Genomic DNA, 23,880 nt, shown 5'->3' on the forward strand with positions numbered 1-23,880 from the left:
GGTGTTAGAACAAAGGAGCACAGAGAAGGTCACAGATGTCTGCAAAGTTGGCCAGTAGCTTTAGGAATGAGCTAGGGAGCTCTGCTGTTTTGGAAACCTGAATCTCCACAGGTTTCACACTGAAGATTCCCTGTTAGCCACGCTGGCTGTGCCCTGGTGTTTGCTGGTAGCCCTGCTCAGCAGGAAGCACTCCTCTCTGTCCTCACCCTGCAGTGCTGGCTCTCACACAGCTCCACGCCGTGTCTCTGAAGGCACACTTCATTGCACGCTGTGTTATGCCTTATTATAATGAGCTGAGTGCTCATTAAAGCTTCACAGTCATAAACAGAGCTGTAATTTAGCTTGAGGAGCACTGCAATATCAGTGTGGCACCTGGAAACCAACCTTGTCTCAAGCTGGGCTATGTCAAAATGTAAGTGAAGGTACTTATTTGTAACAACTGAAGTGAATGAGAGAATTGCAAGTGTTTATAAAATGTACAGATGAAAAAGTGAAGGAAAATCTAATCTAAGTCTTCAAACCCCTTCTCATTCATTCCAGAATCAACCCCCTCTCCAGTCATTCAGCCAGCCCTCTGCTTCCTGCTCTTTGGTGTCATGGCTGTGCAGAGGGACTCTGCCCTCATCCTCTGGCTCCAGAAAGTTTCCATTCCAGCAGAGGAGGCTCCCAAGAGCCCTCCAAGGGTCTGCATCACACTCCCTTTTCCTTTGTACATTTATGCAACCAACTAAATCATGACGCCACTATGAATTGCTTCTGATAAAATTGTGGTCTGCCTCCCCTCACATTTAAAGCATGAGTCTCCTTTTTGGCATCTGACTGAGATCACCTAGTGATGATACTAAGTTTGAAAAGACTGATCCCCAAAACTGTCTTGAATGGGTGCTAGAATAGAATAGAATAGAATAGAATAGAATAGAATAGAATAGAATAGAATAGAATGAAGTACACCAGTAAAATAGAATATGCAACAAGCCCCTATCTTCTCTGAACCTTATGCTCATCCAGAGGCTATTTAGATGACCCAGCAGCAGCTAACAAAGCGAGTGTGGTCCTGATGTAGCAGGGAGTGTTGGGTCCCAGAGCCAGCCTGGTGAGTGTGGATGTGCATGCTGCTGGGTGAGAAGTATTCTGCCTGTTTTCTGGAGGGGTTGCATTAAAAACTGCAGTGCCTTGAGACTCCAAAATCAGAGCTGGGCACTGAGCATGGCAATAGTGTGCACAGTGCCTCAGGCATGGCACAGACCAAGAGATCCTGAACAGAAAGTAAAATATAGAAAACCTCTTTATCAGCATGTTTTATTCTTATTCTCATTTGAACCTAATTCTAAGTGTCAGTGGAAGTGAAAAACCAAGAAGAACGAGGTATCTGGCTCTGCTGGCACACCAATTCATGGCTCTTGTTTTATTCTATTTTCCCTTTTCTCTTATTCTGGGGCAAGTGAGATGAGTACTGAAGAGTGAAACAACTCTATCCAGAAAAGATATGGGAAGGGATGGAAAACCAGGCAAGTGATAAAGAGTCCACTACCTATGTAACACCAAGCTGGGAGCTGGAAACCACTCCCTGTGTAGGCCACCATACCATCAGAGTGAGGCAGGGAAGTCCTGTTTTCACTTATGTCTTTCAGGGGAGTGTTCCCCAGATCCAGGGTCTGATTTCCAGCTGTGGTTGTATTATCAAGTGAATAAGGACCATGGTCTTGGTGTTAGAAGCCAGTTAGCCTAAGCAGAAAGAGATTAAACAGGCAACAAAAGCAGAAGTATTGAAGAAGAAAGGTTCATGGCAAAAAATGCAGTCAGTTGTAAGGAAAATGGTTCTTTGCAGCTTGTGCTCCCTAACCCAGTTCCAGTGCCCTTCATGGGAACGTGAGCTGGATTTGACTGGGGCTCTTGGAGGTCAATGCTTTATCCACCAAGCTGCAGCTGCCTAAACTGAGTGTGCAGCCCAAGAGACAATTGAGAGCTTTGCCTGGTTTCTATTCTGTTTGCACTTTGGGGAGTTGGTTTCAGCAGACCAAATAATGCTGTAACATTGCTCAGCTGATAACACACCAGTTATAAAGTTCACTGTGAGGGATCTTGCTGTGACTTGAGTGAAGGGTTATGTGTTGCTCTTGATTTTGATGAGCCCTTTGGGGCCTACAGAGAAACCAGGTGTGATGTAGGGCAAGACTTGCAAGGCTATGGCAATTTATTCAATCTTTAAAAACTCTTGTGTTGTTTTGGATTTTTTTAAATTAAAAACTTGATCATAATGTGGCTTTGAATGGTGCTTTCCATATTCTTGTTGGGGCTGAGAAATAATGGTTGATGTTACTTGAATTTGCCTTTTGATCCCACTTTCTGTGGTTATTAGCATTACTGTTGAGGCTGGGCTGCCTTAACACTGGCCCAATGGAAGATGCACTGCAGCTGTTATCTTACTCCGTAGAAATCCCCCATGACCTGAATTTGTGATTTGGGGAGATGGTGGAGCTGTAGAAGGTCCAGAAAGGCATTAGAAGGAACAGCGAGCTGAGTTACTACTGAAACTTTCCCCATTCTCTGTATCCTTTCTCTTACCTGACCTTTCTGTACATTTGCTGTGATTTGGTGATTGAGTGATTTTAATTTCTCTTTTAATTTTTCATTTTTTCCCCAAAACATTGTATCAGTAATGCAAAAGGACAGTTTGAAAGATTTCAGTCCTGTTATAATAAACCCAGGATATTGTTATGAAAAGCACGTCTTGACACAGACAGAGGCTGTTGAGTACTCCCACTCTGTGTAATGGCTCAAGGGCTAAGCTTTTATGTGAATGAAGCTTTATCTTTGAATGGAAGGGTTATCTTTTGACAAGTCTGAAGTGCTGACAAAACCCCTACATGTTTTAGACAGTGAAAAAAATGCCAAATTACTAGAAAATTGTACTTTTGGGAAAAGTCTGTAATTCTGATGCTGGTTTTGAAAGGAACTGTGCATGCCATTGTGGAGGGTTTGGTGGTCATCAGATGGACAAACCGGTCAGCGTACCAGTGGAGGTGAGCAGCAATTCTTTGGGAGACCCTCCCTACCAACGGGACTTTGGTTTGCTCTTTTAAGAAAATAAGGTTTATGCAGTTGCTTTACCTCTCTGCATGTGGGAACCCAGAACATCCCTCTGGCTGTCCAGGATGGCCAACACCACTGCCAAGGGGCTCAGAAGCCTGGGCACGAAGCCCAAAACACCTGTGGGTTTGATTATGACCCATGGAGCAAGTTACCAACCTTACATGAAGATCAGCAAGCCACAACAGTTTAAGTAAAATAATAGTGAAGTTATCACAGGGTGAAAAAGTAGATTTTGGGGTTTCTGGTATGGGGGTTCAGGAGGCAAGATGGAGGGATCTGGGCGTGTCCAGCCTTTCTCCTTCTTCTTCTTCTTCTTGGCCTCCATCTTCTGCTGTGATGTTGGCACTTTTAGATTGGTTTAGAGTAGGAGGTCACTGTCTAACAGAGGTGATAGGTATTGGAAAGTAATTGTAAATATTGTACACGTAGTTTTGAGTATAAAGACATAACACCACCCCAGGGGCAGGCAGAATGCCTGGAACAGTCCTGCTGGACAGACCTCAGCAGGGCAGGAGAACATTTTTTATAGATAAGATGCAATAAACAACCTTGAGACCGAGAAATGAAGAGCCCTGGCTCCTTCTTCAAGTGCCGGGCTGGGAAAAGAGACTTTCAAACTTTTCTCGGGGTCACTCTGATAAGCTAGAGGTCCTGACATCTGCCCATCCTCTTCCTTCTCTCTATCATCTTCCCAGTAGCTGACCAGCACATTCAGAAATGTCAGCCCAGTTTGACAGAGGAGTGAAAGTCACTGGTTTCTGACACTCACCAAGTGGCTGGAGAGGAGAGGGATTCAGTCTGATGTCCTGTGTGAGGTGAGAGCAGGACACAGTCAGGTTCACCAGCAATTCACTGCCATCTTGCATGTGTTTAGTAAATGCCCAGCTCCTGAGAAATGGTGTCCCTGCATGGTGATGGGAAAGTCACAGAGGACACAACACAATCAAGAAAATAATTTTGGACAAGATAAGAGGGGGAAAAGTTGCTAGGATAAAAATCATGGTAAAGCAAGAATACTTCTGCTATTATTTGACAAATATCATGCACAAACAAGTCTGGAGCACAAATGTGCTCAGGGATCCTGTTTCAGTTTTGGCACTCAGAAAATCTTTTTATCTGTCAGGCAATGGGAAAAATCTTTGCCAATAAATAATCGAAGGAGGGAAAAGGGGAAAAGAAGGGGCTGCCAGGATAATTTTTGTTTTAATAAGTATTGTCAGTAGTTTTGGATGAAGGATTTGTATACTACACATCTCCATTTGCTAGCTGTCCTTGTGTTTATTTTTACTAAAATAATCTGAAAATTATTCTTCTTGTGAAATTTAAGAGACATCCTCCCACTTTCCTGATTGCCACAATTAATATGGATTTTTGAGTCAAGTTTATTGACATTTGGTGCTGTTTTATGCCCACCTCAAAGAGAGTGTCACCTTTTCCCTGATGGAACACTAGAAACAGTCAGATCTACAATGTTCACTTTTTAACAGACTAAAAATACTTAATCTAAATCAACACTGTGACTCAATTGTGCAGCTTGTTTGGGCCCAACAATGATTTGTTATTTTTCCCAGCCAAAGTATATCTGCAAATATCAGGGCCACACTCATTGTCCATCACTGCAAACACTGGATTTAAGATGGGGCTTCAACAGATCAGTATAATTTTTCTTGTTCTACTTCCTAACTGATGACATAGATGATATAAAAGATAAATTGCTGCTGCAGCTGGAATGGCTAATTGCTAATAGGAATTTTGCCACCAACTTCAGCAAGGATAAAGCAAGTATTGATTAGTGCAAAAATGAAATGAAATGCACATGAAAATGATCAAATATGGAAGGAATATGGATGCTTTTAAAAGAGAGCTTCCCTGCATGTGTGCACCTTGTTGTGTTCCATGGCAGTGAAAGCTGACATGACAAACTGCTGACTGTACCCATTCCACCTTCAGGGATCCTTCTGCAAGTTGAAGCTTCCCTGTGCCTGTAAGTCAGCGATTGTTTCCAGCCTGTCCTTTTTAAGAAACATAAATATCAGAAACAAGGCTAGAAACAAGGGCAGGCATTCTTCATCTTGGTATGAACCTGGCCTTGTAGAGCCTGCACAACCTTCACTTTGAGCCCTCACTTTTTAGGGATGGGGTTGCTGGCTTGAAAAGTGCTTTCCCAATGAATATCACATTATATGACCTGAACATCAGACAGGCATGTGACTTTAGAGAACTGATAAAAATACAGTTATGTGTGATTTCTGATCCATTTTTGGTCAGCTGCTTAGCCTCCAGTCTCTTGAGCTGGGTTTATATGGTTTTTCTTTACTCCAGCATCCCTTACATCAGAAAACCTCTCCTTATGTTCACACCTCACCCACCCATGAGCCTCTGAAAGGTTTGTCATAGAAACCCTTCCACAGGCTTATGGTGCCAGCCACATGTGATAGGGCTGTCCCATGATACAAATATCTGATCTGTTCAGCAAAACATGATGCTTGAATTGCATTTCTTAGTGGTGGATAGCATTAAATAGCTAAGGTAAGCACCAGAATTGAGGCAGTGCTAGTTTTGAGTGAGAAGCTCCTGGTCTTCCTTTGGGGCCATTGTGAAGTTGGTATTTCTTGTTTCACATACAAACCCCAGAAATTTACATGACCATCCCATAAATCAAGAGCTATAAACAAGTAATGTGGGCAGTTGAAAGGACCTCTGCCAACAGCTGCTGAAACCACTCATCATGTTTACTAAATTTAAGGAAAAATGCAAGCTGAAGGTGAAAATACATCAGCTGTGGAGCAATGTTGGGGGACAGCATATGCTTGATGATATAAATATGAGAATGTTCTTCAACTGATACCCCAAGTAAGTTTATATTTACACTTAGACCATGTCTAATAGCTCTTTAGATCAAGGGCATTGCTAAACTTTAACATAAAAAAGTGATGTGGAAAAGCTAAGCACACCCCTCAAAATCTGCAGTACAGAAGGGGGTTTGCAACATTGTATGTCTCATCTTCTGGAAAAGAAAGGAGATGGTATGCCTGAGCTGAGGTGCTGCTGGGAACAGCAGCTGTTTGTGACCGAGTTCACAGGGGTCCGAGGACGAGGGAAGAGAGGAGGATCTGACTCCATGTTTCAGAAGGCTGATTTATTATTTCATTATATATATTATATTAAAGCTATACTAAAAGAATAGAAGAAAGGATTTCATCAGAAGGCTAGCTAAGAATAGAAAAAGAAAGAATGATAACAAAGGCTTGTGTCTCGGACAGAAAGTCCGAGCCAGCTGACTGTGATTGGCCATTAATTAGAAACAACCAACATGGGCCAATCACAGATCCACCTGTTGCATTCCACAGCAGCAGATAACCATTATTTACATTTTGTTCCTGAGGCCTCTCATCTTCTCAGGAGGAAAAATCCTAAGGAAAGGGTTTTTCATAAAAGATGTCCGTGACAGCTGTTCTTTGCTCTGGAGCAGGTCAGGGTGGTGGGGCTGGTTCTAACTCCAGGTACAGAGATGCCCATGCTGGTGGCTGCAGTGAGACTGCTGACATGGAGCCTTGGTAGATACAGCCCTTGATACCACCAGCTGCCATGAAACAATGGGAAAATGTTTGTTTAATAAGGACTGTAAAATGTCCCCGGCACTCAGGACTCTTAAGTACTTTCATAATTTCAGGGGAACTTTTCCTGGCAGACTTTGATCATGTTAAATAGATTTCCCATGATATCATAACGCTCCGTTTGTTATAAATGTGCTGATTTGCGGATGTGCAATTAGCTGACTCAAGCACAAAAGCAGTATAGATGCCCTGTGTATGAAGTGGCAGTTTATTTCTCTCCATATGGTCTGGAACTTGTTCCATGCTGCTTACCGTGGGGTCTGGGCTCACTGCCCGCTGCTCATCACACTTTATAGAGAGGAAAATTGAAGGCAGCCACGGAGTTAATTCTTTGCAATACAGTTATTTCCTTCAGGCAATTCCTAAGCTGTTTGCATCAGCCAAAACATCCCCCTGGAAGCAGGTGAGTCCTGGCTGTTCCCTCTGCAGAGTGAGGGTGAGATGAAATCATCTTAGCAAAGGGCACTGCATGACTTGAGAGCCAGGGGCTTCCCAGAAGGAAAAAATAGGGCTTCCCAAATCCTGCATAACACGTGGCCTTTAAAACGATTTTTTTTCCTGCCATATGTTTATTTATCACTACTTGAATGGATCTATACAAAAGGCTCAATCTTGTCCCTCTTAAGTCCATGGAAAGACTTCCTTGCACCTCAGCAGTGATGGAGTTGCATCCTAAATTAATATCCCCAAAAAGACCGATTTATAAAATATGCTCAGTGCAGGATCAATTGTTTTGCTGTTGAAGTGGCACCTGGCACCTCACCTCACTGCACATTTTTAACTCTTCTAATAGTAAATAAGTATATTTTACACTCCTGTCTGGTTTCTCTCATGCTCCTTTCAAATGAATGGGGAGCATGGAAAAAAGTTATTTGAGAGAGCAAGAGCATATATTAACATACAGGGTTAAACTTTCTGAGGACAAGGATTTTTTTTTTGCCTCATCAGCATGTTTAACAGTTGCAAATCTCAGTGTATGAGGAAATGTCTTACATTCAAAGACTATTAACAGCTGTGAAATTAGATTTACAAATCTGAATATATAAATGCATATTTTATATGCTGTTGCATATCATTTGTGCATATATTCATGAAACTCTTGTAGTTTGTGAAATTTGAGTGTAACATTTCAGTGGGAACTTCCAGATTTCTTAATCATGAAATCGTTAAATGAAAGACTTGCCATATGCAAATTTTGAAATTTGTGCAATATATATGTTGCCTTTTGAGGATAACACAGAACTAAACCCAGCAGATATATAAGTATAAATAGTTATTTGGAAGGTCTGAAACATGCTTGTTAAGAAAAAAATATTTTAATCATGTCTACCTTCAATTAACTCGTAGGTGGGTACAGTTTTATACTATGATTGTGATTCAAATTTTTTTAATAGTATGAGCAACACATTCTACAGTGTTTCACTTCATTCTTAAAAATATCCTGGGTTTTATGCTTGGAGATTAGTCATTTTGAGGCTGAGGCACTCACCTTTCTAGCTCAGCCTACAGCTCTAAGGGTTGAAAATACATAACATTATTGTCATATACAAATCACAATTCATCTGGTAATGAAACTCTCCAAAAGAAAGCAAATCCAAGACTTGGGAGTGTTTGGAACATGAAAGCTGAGTGCATGGCCAGCAGACGTGCTGCTTGCAAACCTATGGGAATATTCACTTAATTGCAAGTAAAGCCTCGCTTCTGTGTTTAGGAATCCTGATCTGCTCACACAGATCTCAGCACATGACTGAAATAATCTGTTTATCCAGCATATGGTTCTTTGTGAGGACTGGATAGAAGTCAGCTACTCAGTCTTATGTGTCATTTGTCACACAGCGCTGTGTCCTTCTAAGTGCTCCCTTTCTAGTGCAGGGCCATGGAGGCATTTTAGCAATGCAAAGAGGTGATTAGAGGCACTTCTGCTGGAATGTATGGTGCTTAGTGAAATTAATTTGGTTTATGACAGGGGCATGGAAAGGCAGCCCTGGGCTTTGTCCTACTCACTGTCACTGTTTCCTGGGGTGACATTGGATGTGTCAGTAGTGACCTGCTCTTTGCTGGCCTTCAGCATGCACAGTGCTAGCAGGCGAGGGGAGGTTGGGAGTTTCCAGGTGTGCTCAAAGCTGTTTGTTCAGGAGAACCAAATATTTAAAACCAGAGTTTTCTAGCTGATATTATTGTAGCTGATATTTGTGTGTAAGGAGGGTAATATCTACTGGGTTTAACAGGGAAATTATCATACTCATAAGTGCTGTCTCCTTTCCCCCAAATCAGTGACCATATCTATCTCAGACACATCAGAGAAATAAAAAGGCCCCTCAGATCTTTGCTTATCTTCATCTTCCTAAGTTCATCTAAGTTCATCTTCCTGCATCCTTCTGCCTAGAACAGTGGAGCCAGCATGGCTGATCTGGGCCATTAGTGATTTGTGTCCATACTTACTTGGAGATGCATTTTTCAGGTTATGTCCTTTTCTAATACACGCAGTAAAGTACTATTTGCACTGACTAACTCTACAATTATTGTCTAGGATATGTGAGCTATACAAAGGAACTGTCACTTGAAAAGTTTTAAATTAATGAAAAGCAGGATTTTTTTTGAATGAAACAAGGTAGTGCCCATCATCCACACAGATCTCAAAGCAGAAGGATATAGTAGCAGAAAAATGCAGCCAAATTGAAATCCCGAGCGATAATAAAATCCTTCATTAAACAGAAAGAAATAGAGAAAAAACAAAAGCACTACAGAAAAAGCTGTGCTTAAATGTCAGTGAGAACTTTAATTCTTGTTGGCTTTTAAACTCCCCCCATCAGAAAACTGAAACTCTTCAGTCATACAGAGATTTTCTGCAGAGGAAATGGAAGCAGCAACTGAGCAGGCGATGTACCACCAGCTGTGAGAGCAGCCAGATTTTGACACCCATGTGTTCACTAGGTGCCATTTCAGCAATAGTTTCTGTAGGTCTTTCAATTGGACCATGAAAGTAATCTCTTGTAACAGGAAAAACAGTGAAGGTGGAAAGAGCTCTGCTCCCCTGCTTAGGTGCAGCAGTGTTTGCAGCCCTTGATGCCCAGCAGAAACTGCACTGAAGGGTTTGTGTCAAATTTAGCTTATTTCTTACACATCTCTCTTTTTGCTGTATTAAACAGAGATCTAAGGTTCTACAAATGTATGTTACACTCTGAAAGCACGCCAAGGATGTCAGGAATCGTGTGATCTCGTGAGGACCGGTCTCCTCAGGGCTCTGCAGGTTCTGCTCTCATTAGCAGAGACTTCAGGGCCTCTGATGCTGACTCCCAGTGAAGTCTGTGTGCCTCCATGGTAAACCATGGCTTCTGACTGTGTTTCCAGCAGCTCTTCCAGAGCTGAGAAGCTCTGCAGTTTCTTGGGTGCTTTGGGAAGTTACCTGGTGTCTGCACCCTGCGTCCTCTGCTCCAGGTCAACTTGAGCAGATGTGCAAAAGGCATTTGAGTAGGTGAGGAGATAAAATTAGCACTGTGCTGTGCCAGGTAAAGCTCTGGGCTGGAGCTGGCCCTCAGCAGGATGCCAGGTTGGCTGCCAGGTGGTGCAGGGCCCTCGGTGCCACCAGGGCCCCTGGGTTTGGTTCTGTGCTGTGTAAACACCCGTGCCATAAAAGAATAACAGCAATTTTTTTTTTCTGGGTCTGAGCTTTATTTGCTTTTCTTTTTCTTGGACAGTGAACCTGCGCCTTGAGAAAACGTGTGAAAACTTTTTAATATCCACGCCTCCAATGAGGCAACAACGGCGCATCTAATCTTCATCTATATTGTTTGTACTTTTGCTCAGCAAAGCAGCAATAAGAAATAATAACATTTCTTCTTTAAAGTGCCTTCCCCGCCCCTGCTGTATGTTACTTCCTGCCCTCCTGCTCTCTCAACAGCGCTTCCCTTTCCTGTTTTGGTTATAAGCCTTCATAGAGACTCTTGGCTTGTGTCTCTGCCAAATCTGTCTTCTGCTCAGGTGAAATAGGCTGTTTGGAATTGAGCACACGTGCCAGCTCTGAGCGTACACCTCTGTGGGACTGCCTGACCAGGTCCTCCTCCATGGCAGGCACGTAAGTACCTGGGGACCGTGACTCTTGGCAGGGACTCTGGTGACCAGAATTAATGCGACTGGATGGGAAGGAGAGCACGTATTGTGATAAACACAGAAGGTTTGGGTTTTGGTTATAGCCTGGTAGGATAATTTATAATTGTATAAAATGGTAATTAAGCTTTTATGACAATGCTACATTAATATGCATCCCTTGGTAGTGAGGGAGAAGCTGACTTGATGAAGCGAGTGTTTCTTCATTCCTGATCTGCCTCCATCAGCTGGAGGGGAATTGTCACAGGTTTATTTACATTTCTTCTGGGATTGAAGGGAGCCAAGGCAAAGTGATGCCAGCTTTAATGAAAGATCTTTATGTTGATTTCCTCTATTCACTTTCGAGTCTGCCTTTCCTGGTCATTAGTTATAATTATGATCATTCAAAGCCTTTTTTAAGGTATCATTCTCCTGAAATACAGGTATGGTTGGCCCATGAGTGAGAGCCCTCAGTCATGTATTTTCACTTGACAGTTCAGTTTTGCATAATTCATATTTTACAAGATTAGGTACTTCTCACTTTTATTTCTGTAATTTAAGGGGGAAGGGAAGTAGTGTATATTGATAGCAACCTGATCCAGTCGAGTTGCTTTTTTACTGTTTTTGTCTAATTGAGTTCCTGGTGTTTCTCCAGGCCATTTACTTGACTAATTTTTAGGAACTTCTAAACATTTACTTGATATTTACTTTTAGCAACTCCCAAAGTGTATCTTCAAGGTGGTGTATAAAATCTGGAAATGAGCCCCACCTCACAGAAAGAAACTTTACATGATTCAAAGCATTAATGGAGCAGTGAAGTTCCTCCATCAGGAGTCCCCATTAGCAGTCAGTTGTTGGAACTTGGAAGGAAAAGTTTCCTGGAGCATGGCTTGGCAGCAATGGCACTTAGCTTAATCACACCACTTCCCCAGTGAAGTGCCTTGTGCAAAGCAGATCTCTCTAAGCGTTTCTTAACATGCTGAGTTGAGATGCTGATAACTGGAGTTCCCCTGAGAGTCATTTGAATTCTCATGCTTCAGTTCACAAAACCTACCAGAAGAGGGATGGGTTAAAATTAACAGCACTGCATGGTTTTAAAATCTCAGCAACACAAACTAAGCAGATGTGCTGGCTTACAAGGGCATCAGTCTGTGGCCTCTCTGCTGGCCCCAAATCTGCCCTGATTGGCAGATGTGCTATTTAAGAGCTGTGGCAGACACTGAGAGGTCAGGGCTCTCACAGACCTTGGCTGGCAGTGCTGAGGACTGAGCTGTTCTGGGCTGACAGTCAGACCCAAGTGAAGTATCTGTTCCTCTGCAGCCATGTTTGCATACTGTATAATTTTATGTATTTCTTCTGACTTTTCCCATGCTCGAGAGCATTGAGGGGTGACAGAAGGTTATGCAAGTTTCTCTGGTCATGCCGGGATTGTGTGTGTATTCCCAAATTTAGCAACTCATCTGCCAAAGTCCTGGCGTATTGTGCAACCTGGGTGCCTCATAAACTGTCTCTTCCCTGGTTTCTAGCTGATGTGTCTGCTGTGGGTATCTGCAGCAGATACTGGACAAGGCAGTTCCCACTGGGCATGCCAATGTAGTAAGGGACAATTCAAAATTAATGTCTTATTCCTAACAGAAAGTAACTTGAATATTCTTCCTTATGGAGGTGAATCAGTGTTCATCTTATTCTTAATGGTCCTATAAGTACCAGTATTTCCATTTCCTGCTCTGTAAAATATGTATTTGTCTTGCAGGTGTGTCATGACTTTATTTAACCGTGTCAGTCCTTTCGAGAGCTGCGTATGAAGGAGGCTTCATATTTTTACTATTTTCTTGTAATTATTTAATATTAAACAGTTCAGATGCTAGAGTTTAACAGTGCAGAAAGGTGATGGCTAGGCACCTTCAGCAGATGCTCAGTGCAAAAGGCTCCTCTCCCACTGGCAGTGCAGCACCAAAAGATCTGCAAGGTGAATGTGCAGACCTGAGCAGGACACCAAAACCAGCAGCTTCTGTGGGACCTTCCCTTCAGGCTGGCTGGAGCAAGGGCAGCACTCTTGGGTAGGTCCCTCTGCACAGGCAGGCAACCAGGAGCAAGTGCAAATGGAGAACTTCTGACCACAGGGTTGGTTTTTCAGGTAATGCCAGGAAATGGAGCTCAGAAAACATCTGGAGGCAGTCATTGTGGCACCTCCATATTATATATGAGAGTGTGACTGCTGCTATTTAAATATCTGCTATAAAATAGTCAAGCATTTACATGTCACTGAGGACTGAAAGTGCCTTTCTGGCTATAAAGCCCCCATGGGGCTGCCCTTTGGTGTGATCAAGGGCTAAATGCTGTATTTTCACTATGAGGTGTTGCTGCATTGCTTGAGGAAGTTTCTTCAGGGCTCTGGGACAGAGGTGAACGATGGTGACACCGGCTGTGCTGCAACTTTGGTTGCAGAGGGAAGTAGACTCTGAAGCAGGGGGTCCCAGGAGTCACAAGTGTGACTGACATTGTGCTGGAGAAATGAGGCGCCCAAGAAGGGGGGCCATGAGCAGAGCTGGTGGTGAATCTCTGGTGGGAGGGCAGGAGAGTCACTGCACTACAGCAACTTTATCTCTAACAAACTCTGATCTCAGCTGTGGTCTCTATAGAAGCCCAAATGACCTGACTATCTCGTGTCCCAAGGGTCTCTCAGGTTTTTTGTTCTCTAAATCCAGTGGTCAGAGAGAAACGTCCATTGTTTCAGCTTACTACTGAAACACTTCCCCTGCATCCCAGTCATTATTGTATTTATTACAGTGAAAACTGTTAAAATGTTTAGCAAATTAGTATATTAGTGTTTGAAGTACACTTTAAAATGCTGCAGGAACATGACTTGTAGCTTGCCAATTCTGAGGTTACACAGATCTGTACTGCACAGATTGCACATCTCTGTATACAGGATTTTGGATGTACATTAGCTGTTTTAGCTGACATTGAGAGTATTCTGTCAGCTTCTAAAATCAGCATCAGCAATTTCTTGCATGTCACGTTTAACCACACAAATGTGACTTCCCATGGCAGCCCCAGAGTACAAGTAGAGTAAGATGTGCTAAATGACTTGTTCCTTATCCCCCACATTTTCTGGGCTGAAATTTCATTCTCAAGTAAGGCAAGCCTAGGACTAAGTAATGTCAACAATTTCTCACACCAATAAGTCTGACTAGATCAGTCTAAAATAACTTTAATTATTAATAGTAAAAATATTGAGGGGGGACATATGGGGGCTGGAAATTAAGAATAAGGTAAATGCTTGTATAAATAGCTACTTGCGTTTTCTATGAATACAAGAAAAGAGCATCTTTAAAGGTCAAAGAATCATGAGCAGCTTGATACAAGGTAGATCTGTAATTGGTTCAAAGCATTTCTATCAGGGAGCTTTCAGAGGGAAAAAGCTTTTGCTAAGAGAGCGTCTGTCCTAAGGACACAGCTGTGTCTGTAAATAAGGAGAGTGGAAGTGTCCAGGTGCACCTGGCACCTGACAAGGCCCACAGAATTAGGTGTTTGATCCCAATGTTAGCTGGTCGTGGATATTTGTTACTCCTTTTGTGAGCACGATTTGGTGACCCCCCGAAAGCTGTGTGACCTTGTCCTGGCTCTAGGAGAAAGCATTTGAACCCTCTCCCATTGCCCCAGAGGTGTGAGCTCTGGTGGTTTGGGGCTGGACAGGGCTCCAGGGTAGGGCTGGGATAACCCTGTGCCGTGCAGGCTCTGCACGGGCTGCTCCTCAGAGGGGGCTCAGGCACTCAGTACCAAGCTCTGCAAAAGTTTTACTCCTAAGAGGATAACAGGGTAAGTAGAGAAAACAGGTCAGTGAAGGAGCACAGTGCAGCTTGGCCACTCGGTCTGGAACGAGAGGGAAAAGCCTTAGAGACCCTTCAGAGCCAGAATCTCCTCCAAACATTATGGTTTGCTCTCTTTTTCCTGTTTATTCTCTGGGACAGGTCTTTTGTGGTTCCAGCCTGAGCTATTTGTTTGTATATTTGGATTGCCCACTGGGCTAGGTAGTACCAGGCCACTGCTTGTCATGTGACATTCAGAAAAAATACAGGTATTTTCCCAGGAATCCTGGTGATGTCTATTCCATTTGTGGCTCTTTTTTGGCTATAGATCTTGGTAGTCTTATGCTTACTAGAAGCCAGGAAGAAAGGACTGCATTTTCAGGTTCTGAACAGATGGAAGAGGAGTGTTATTCCAGGACAAAGACACCTTCCCTGCAGCACTGTCTCAAAGTGCTGGGCAAGAAAGGTCAATGCTGACCCTTTCAAGCAGGGTTCAATCCAATTTAACCAATCTGCTGATTTTTTAAGATTAATCTTACACAGAAGAGATGGATGAGAGTGGGTCAAAATGTATCACACAGAAGGAAACAAACAGTATTATCTGCAAACTCTTTTTCTTAATTTACAGTTTTGTAGTATTGAAAAAATATTCTATAAATCTCAACGATGAACATTTGATTTTAAATATCACCTGTGAACAAAACTAAGCAGACTTTCTTTAACTTCAGGCAAACAAATGGTACTAGTGCAGAGGTTTGCCTTCCCACAGATGTGATGCTTTCAGAATAAACAGGGGTGAATATTAGGATTTGGGGTCCTTAGGAAGAACCTCGTCCCCTCCACATTTAAATAAGATTACTTTAATCAGCCCCATAGTAAAGTGTTGCAAATTGGAGCAGATGTTGGGGCACAAACCTGAACAATTTTGTAATTAAGACCTCTCTATGATTCAATTTTTTATATATTTTTATACACAATTACCTATGGTGGGAACTCAGGTGGATGAGTCTGACTGCATGTTAAAGTAAAATAAAATATCAGTAGGAGAATTCCTCATATTTGATGTGTGTGAAATTTGGTGGACGTCCAGCAAATGACAAATTTTCAATAACTTCTGTGTGTTAGGAAGATAAACCAAGTTCTAGAAGTGTGCAAACATAATTTTACATGTAAATACTAATATATAACAAACTCTTATCATGGAGAAGGAATGTGGCTACTCAGAATTGTGTCACTAAGCACATTTATTACCTGTCACATGTAGCTGACCATGTGTGGTCCTAAAAATAACCAAAACTTTTGCTAGACCTTCATGAAATCACTGGTGCTTGATTTGTGTTTAAAATAATGTACAGAGAGTAATACAGAGATTCTCAGTGAGGTTTATAAAGGGAATATTTTCTTGCTGTTTTTAGAGAAGCCTCTTAAAGCAGCAGTGGGACAGTTGTGCCCTTTATGCATAGGAAGAGTAGAAAGTCTTCAGGATAAAGAGTTACTAAACTCTTGGAGTTGTCTCACTCCATTTAGGGGGAGACAGCAAGCTAGCAATGGGTCCCTGGAGGCATTTTGGATGCTGAAAGATTGATGAAGTGCTTTGCAGGAAAGGATTCCCCTGGTGTGCTGTTTTATGTTCCTTTCTGTTATTTCACTGGGGGCCAGATAACAGGCTCAATCCTGTTTCCATTTAAATGAATGATGAAAAACTTCCATTGACTGCAGGAGAGCAGGGATGGAGCTTGGTGTGCTGCTGCTTCATGTCACAGGAACAATTGGCTGTCGTGCATCAAACCCTGCTCCTGAGGTCTGTGTTTCAGCCACAGGGCAGCAGCAGCTCCTTTGCTGCTGATTTTGGTGGTGGCAAAGCCTGGAGGCCAAGTTGCTGTGTCTGCTGGGATCTGGGAATGGCACAGTGAGCAATGCCATGTTAAGGCACCCATGTCTGGATGGTTAGGTGTAGTGTCTGTTGGAAGTAAGGATAATTTAATGAATTTTGACTAATTTAGCAGCTCGTGGTAATTGTGGATTCCCAAATTCATCTGAAATGGAGACAGTATTGTTCTGATGAAGGCAGTGATGTGCTCTTGCTTACTTCAGTGTACAGCAGGACTTGTAGTGCTCGGCAAGGCTTGAGGAGAAGGACATGGTGTCACACTGGCTGAGTGTGACTCTCCCAGGAACAACATTTTCCTGGAGCTCCTGGCTCCTGGGCAGGGCATTGCTGTGCCCTGGCAGCTGATGCTCCCCTCGCTCTGGAGCTGGGGGTGGCACAAGGCCCCTGCTAGCAAAAGCAGGGCTGGAGGATGCAGGCAGTGCTGCCAGGCTGCAGCTCCTGCAGCAGCTGGAGGATTGGGCAGGCTGGAAGGAGCTCAAATCCCTCAGCTGCTCGTGTCAGATGTGGAGGAGCTGCCACAAGACATTAGCTTACCTTAAAAAACAGGGGGGAGAGGTGTTTGCTGGGTAAGTACATCAGCAAAGGTGCAGCTGTTCCCCAGGTATCTCACAAAGCAATAGCAACTGGTGGATGAGCTGGATTTTATGAATTCTGAACAATATAAATAAAATCATGTTTTGTCCTTCTGATCTGTATATATTGCTCTGGTAACAGAATTTAGCTGTTTCTATGATACGTAATAAAAATACAATTTATTCTGAATTTTCCTACCTTGTTCTTTATAGAGATGTCTGCTGGCATCATTGCTCCCTCTATAAATGCTGTGAGGACTTTCCAGGCTTTTGCTCACAGCCTGGAGGAGGCCTGTGGGCTACCTGGAGGCTGTGTAAAGTGATTGACAAAACAAGCCAGAGTCAGTAGGCTTTAGTGTACCATGGGGATACATCTGCCTTGGAAATCTTTTTGAGACCCACAGGTCAGAAAAGATTGAAAATTGCTGCTGTAATCAACCCAGATCCTCTTAATACTTGAAGTAACGTGCTCCATTTCATTAAAATGATGGCAGTGATGGGGTCAAGCAGGTTTGGGTGTGCAGCAGCTGGTAAAATTTACAAGTGGTGTAATTTGGCACAGTTGCAGTGCAGCAACATGGTTTGGCATCACCCAGGAGCTTCTCCTGTGTGTGTGTGTGTGTGTGTGTGTGTGTGCTAGGGAGGCAAACCCAAATCAAGAGGGAGGAGAGGGATTTGTGTGCAAAGCGGATTAACCACTTGCTGTTGCATTGTCAAAAATTATTTAATATGGCTTGGGCTGAGGAAGGGAGGTATGTATATACCTATATATTGATCTAAAGTTAACAGGACAGTCATGAACCTAAAGTTTTTGCAGGACATAGATCTCAACAGTTTCATATAGATGCACTAACTGAATCATAAATGCATAAGGTGCATTATTTGCTTGTTGAAAATCCCTGTTACATTTAAGGCCTCAAAGCTCCAAAATTTGCAGGATTAATTTTTTCTTCAACTTGTATTTCCTCTGGTATAAGAAAACTGGCTGGGAGATCAGGAGAGTGGAACTGCAATTCTGACCTGTATTGACATGTCACAGCATTTGCCAGTGGCATTTATTGCCCTTGAAGGGTGTGTTTTATTATGATTCTCTGTATGTGTATTACTCAGGATATGACTAACAAACAAGAGCTAATGTACTGAGGAATTTCTGTGACTGTAAAGGAGAAAAATACTTATTTACACTATACAAAACACTGGTTATATACTTTAATGCTGGCATGCATCCAGGTTTGTGGATTCCCCTTCCCCACTTTCCTTGCTATGAGGATGAAGGAGAAAAAAGTTCCTGTGTGTTGTTCTCTGGGTATTCTGGGACTTCCAAGTGCGTCAGCAGGTCTGGGAATTAGGCGTCAGCTGGATTAACTTAATTGATTTCTTCAGTTTACCTAACATGGCTTTTGCTCCAAGGTCTGCTATACAGTTTGAAATGTATAACTCAGCTGTGGGTGTCACGTTTGTTTTGTCAGCAAGCTGTAAAATATTGCTAGGTTTTCATACAAATGTAAAAGGCTTCGCTTGCCAATAGATACATAAAATAAATAGAGCATTCATGCTGTTGGACAGTTTTCATAATGTTTATGTGATGCAGGTTATTTCTCAGAGCTTAATGTTTTATATAAAATAGATTATTGGTTCAAAACAGCAGCATACAGGAGGTTTTAAAAGTCTGTGAACACATAACGTGTCAGCTTTAATTTAACAGAGCGCATTCAAAGGATTAGCAGATCTCTTATAAAACATATGTTGAAAGTAGTACTGATAGTTTCTGTTGTTTTTTTTCCTCTAGAAGATTTAAGTAATAAGCAATAAGTAGCAAATTCACTCTTTTCTTTCCTGATTTTTTTTTGTTTTTCTCCCCAGTGAACAGAGTATTTGCCAAGCCCGAGCTTCAGTTATGGTCTATGACGATACCAGTAAGAAATGGGTGCCAATCAAACCTGGCCAGCAGGGATTCAGCAGAATCAACATCTACCACAACACGGCCACAAACACCTTCAGGGTAGTTGGAGTTAAACTGCAGGATCAACAAGTGAGTAACTACACCAAGTTTCCTGTAAATTAACCTTTGATCTCATTTGGTAAGCTCAGTTCTATACTTAATGCAACATTTCCTGCTCCCTGCAGGGTGTCTGCTAGTCTGTTTATACTCCAGCAATTCAGGTTTTCTATCATTTTTTTGCACACACAATATATCATAAATTATTACTGCATATTTGAAAAAAGAATGTTTGGTAGATGCCAAAGAGATTTAAATGTTATTTCTTCCCCCCCACAATTTTTTCTTGTTAAATGAGTCTTATTCACTCTGCAGGTTTTGCTCTCAGCTCCTCCCAAATTACTTTTTACTTGTTCTGAGCACTATATTAAAAATAGAAATAAAAATCAATTGTTCTGCACTGCTGTCCCACAAAGAGTGGTTGTTACATTGCTGTGATAAGCAATTAGTTCCTTGTAATGCACTTTAAAATCCTAGGTGCACACTGTGATCTGATTTACAGCGGACTAATTTTGCAGGCCCTCCTTGGGTATTAAAGGAATAATATGGGATTTAGATTATCAGAACTGGGATCAGACCCCTGTTGGCCACCAGAGCATGATGCTCAGCCCAGGGCTGCCACAGCATAGCTCCAGCAGCCTGCCCACCTCTTGTGCTCCCCTTGGGCCTTCTGCATGGCACAGGGATCAGGAAAAAGTGGGAATTTGCCCCCTGGGAAGGTGAGGCAAGCACTGCTGCTGGTGTGACATTGGCAGGGGCAGGGCAAATCCAGCCAAGCTGAGCCAGGTCAGGCCAACCCAGAGAGCAGGAGCCAGGGCACCACCACCTCTCAGCTGCCACCAGTGTTGAATGGATTGATCTGCTTGTGGGAATGCTGATGATCCTCAGCTGACAGCGGTAAAGGTGCTTGGGCCAGCTGGAAAAGTTACTCAGGTTCCTTACTGGAGGTGACAGTGACTTTGCTACACCATGCCTATGCAGAGTAATCAATATGAACAAGAAAAAGCAGAACAAAAATAGGTGGGTTTTGAGCACACTGGTTTTCAGCTCCTTGCAGTGCACTTTTGAAATATCCACCAAAAGTTTTGCGACTGCTTTTATTTTTTTCTGTAGAACAAAGGCATTATATGAAAGCAGTTCCATTCAGAAATAGAAAATATTTTCAAAACTAAATGAAATACAGTGTTTTCTTAGTCAGTTATGAAAGCCAGTACTGCTCTGTCCCAGGCCATGCTAGTTCTTCATTTTACATAGCCAGCTGGTGAATGTAAATGATTTTCATGTGACTGCAATCTAAGAGGGAACTGAATAGCTGGTGTAAAAGAAGCAGAAGTCTTAAAGTCAATATGTATATATGTAAGGGAGACTAAGTACCAGAGGTCTGTCTTAATCAGACTATGCAATTTAAAGAGTAGGACATAATAAAAAGTCAAACCTTAAGCTGCATTTTGAACATGCTTTGTGTTAACTGTAGTCTTTCATTTGCTTGCAAATGTTCCAACTTATGAAGATGCTGCATGCTATCTAAAAATCATCTCAGTTCAGAAGGAAACAGGTAGAAGAATATATTTCTCTAGAGTTTAAAGACTAAAAATCCTCTTTTAAATAAACAGAAAGTATAGTTGCTTACCTTAGTCACATAAAACTGCCCTTAAACAAAATGTTCCCTTTAAATATGATTATAAAAATCCAGTATTATCAATAAAATCAAGACAGCAGAGTAGTATTCAAAGGAACACTCTGAAAGTCTTAAGATTCAAAATTTAATATATTTTATATGAGTCTCACATAGAATCATAAGCTTGCTAGGCTTGCTAAGTATTTGCATTAAAAGAGAATAGAAATTTATTTCAGTTTAAATAATTCTCTTTTCAAGCCATTTCATGCTTGCTCTCAGGTTCTGTTAAATCTCACTGAAACTGAGGCTTTAGTGAATCTGTTGATCTGCCAGAAAAGACATATTTATCTGAAAAGGACCAATTTTCAGCTAAAATGTGATTTGGCATATGATGAAGTTAATGAAGCTACACAGATTTTTGAAGAGTTGAGAAGCTAGTTTAAAATATGTCATACAGCAATACCATGGAGGAACAATTTAAACTTTTTTTACAAACCGTTTGTCAAGGTACAGACTGGAGTAATTGTGGCTTCATCCTGCCTGACTTTATTTCCCTTTTAATTTTGTTGTTTTATATTACACCTCTAATAATATCTCTCTTTAATTTTCATCCTCTTTTTCATTTTCCACATATCCTCTTCTGTAGACTCCTTGTCTTGGCTCTGTCTAGCTGTCTTTCTCTTTTCCATCCCTTTTTTGGTGCATGTGCTGTAGCTCATGACCCTGTATTCGTGTTCTGCTTACCTTATCTCCTCATCACCTTATCTCCCTCTCTAACCGACAGTGTCTGTAGAGTTCACCACAGATGAATGTAATTGGTAGAGCAGCAGAGCTGGAGCACCATTCGGTCTCAGGAAGTGGCCACAGCTCTGTTCCTGTGTGTGTCTGGGAGGTGCTCACCGCGTGTGGTGGCTGTGCTGGGTTACAGAGCAGCCGCACCTGAGCTCCCTCCCTGCTCTGCACAAGGTGCAGCCTTGCACAGGCTCATGCTGGCCTGAGCAGGAGCCTTCAGAAACCCCCAGGTGCTGTCCTGAAGCTTTGAAGTCATCACAGGGGCCAGAACCGGTTTGAAGCTAAGGCCAGATCAGTGTTACAATCACTCAATGTCATGAGTTTCATGTTTCCTTGAGGCCTTCATTTTGGACATGATGTTCAGTGAGGTCTTTTCCAACCTGAGCAATTCTATGATTCTGTGATTCTTGAAGTCAGCAGTGGCAATCATGTCTTTTACACCCATGTTGCAGCTTGCCAGCTGTTGTTGTTACCTGGCCTGTTGTAAAGGTAACACGTGTGAACTTCCAAGTTCACAAAGCTTACAAGCAGTAGCTCCCCATTCCAGAGTCCTGATCAAGTGAAGGTTTAAAATTAGGACTTTACATCAAGTGATGTCAGATCAGCGTGATCTCATCACCCAAAGGCACGAGCTCAACAAACAGGCAGGGAGGAGGGAGCAACTCAAAAGTGAATCACATCTCCTGAGGGGCTGGTGTGCTCATGTGGCTGAGAAGTGAATTCAGGGCCTTGGGCAAGGTGAGACATTTACATGTGAACCCAAGCCAAAACTGAAAGAGGGACAGGATTCTTGTGATATTAGCTAACCACGGCATTTGAAAAGAAAGAACCAATTAATCACTGTTGTAACTTATTAGAACTTCATCAGGTTTGGGCCTGCCTAGAGAAGTAAAGAATCTGGCCTCAGCTGTAGCAGTGTTTATGTCCTTGCTGTTTCAGCAGTCATGGCTGCTCCCTGAGAGATGGGCCTGAGCACTGGCAGCATGGCAGGGCCCAAGCTGCTGAACCATTTCATGCTCTGCAGAAACAAGCAATTGTCCTGTCCTGGTTCCATAAGCAGGAGTATTGGCAGTGAGGCTTGTGTGGGAACCCTTCCCATGATCCTGGCTGTGTGTTACACCTCAGGTGTTGCCCTGAAGCCCACCCTGTCCCCTCCAGCCCCATTCCTGTGAGTCCCATCAGCCACCACCATCCTCACTGCTCACAGCTCCACAATCAAAAGGAAATTCTTCTTGCCTTTGAGCTTTTTTACAGATTCCAAAACTCCCCAGGGAGCCTACACCTGAAATTGAGGTGAAAGGGTGAAGGAGAGTACTGGGTAGAAGTGAAGCAAATCTTTTTGTTTTAAACATTACAGTGTTTAAAACATTTAAACATGCCAACATAATGATATGCATGACTGGTCTGTGAAACTCCTTGGCACATAAGATCATTGAAATACAGAATTTAACAGGCTTCAAAACAACACAGGCATTTATATCAGTAAGATATATGTGTAAGACTACATTGTTTCAGGATATAAAATACTAAAAGAGGGTTGAAAAGGAAAAAAAGTGGCATATAAAATGTCATGTTTCAGCTTTTATGTCAAATTCTAAGGGAAGAGTTACAGGAAGAACTGTTTGCCATGGACAAATCCATAATTTATTTCTTCAAGACTTCCGGTGAAAGCTCCTCCAATTCACCTATTGTAGACAGCAACTGAAGATTAAAAGATGAACTCTTGGTCTGCTCTACCTGGCAGATGTGCTCTCTCACTGACATACGAAGCTTTAGAGCAAAGATCCCTTAGAAGCACCTGCAAAAAACCCCCATGCTTCAAACAGGGAGACCTTCTTTATTTTAATTACTGCTCTGAAGCACTTCATTATGATCATGTGCCTTGTAGAGTCTTCACACCATCTGTACAAGACACCTTTGTGCACTCATTCTTAACAACAGCAGGAGATCCCCTCATCTTTTTTTCCATTTTCTATAAACACAAGCCAAAGGAGATAAAAATGAAACTCTGGCTATTTTAAGTTTCATTTCCCACTGATTCATTTCTCAGTAAACTCTGATTTGAGTTTGAAGACACAGTATTACATGTGTGGACATCCTGATGATTACTGAAGGTCAACATTCACATTCTGTCTTTATTCAATTAAAAGGATCTAACCCTCAGAACAATGCAGATCCTTGGAGTTCATTGGAAGCAGGTTTTGAACAGTTTACCTGACTTCCATTAAACAACTTTTGGCATAGGTTTTTACAATTCCTGCCTTTATTATACAGCTGCACTGCACCCTCTGGTGCTCTTTGGGCTTTGATAGGCGTGTCCTTTGAAACAGAGGTTTCTGTTAGTATGTGAGAGACTCACTTTGAAAGCCTGGTAGAAGCTCACAATCTTTCTAAACTTTT

At 42.3% G+C, this 23,880-nt stretch overlaps 1 protein-coding gene across 5 annotated transcripts in view; it reads left to right on the forward strand.

Moving 5' to 3' along the window:
• The window catches only part of EVL (Enah/Vasp-like), a 120,352-nt gene that overhangs the window by 31,473 nt on the left and 64,999 nt on the right, over positions 1-23,880 (forward strand). For all 5 annotated transcript variants that reach the window (XM_058806635.1, XM_058806636.1, XM_058806632.1 and 2 more), the window contains exon 2: positions 18,935-19,103. In XM_058806635.1, coding sequence (XP_058662618.1) covers positions 18,935-19,103 — 169 coding nt within the window. The remainder of the gene's footprint in view (positions 1-18,934; positions 19,104-23,880) is intronic.

The sequence above is a fragment of the Ammospiza caudacuta genome, chromosome 6 (genome assembly GCF_027887145.1).
Source record: "Ammospiza caudacuta isolate bAmmCau1 chromosome 6, bAmmCau1.pri, whole genome shotgun sequence".
Classification (NCBI taxonomy): domain Eukaryota; kingdom Metazoa; phylum Chordata; class Aves; order Passeriformes; family Passerellidae; genus Ammospiza; species Ammospiza caudacuta.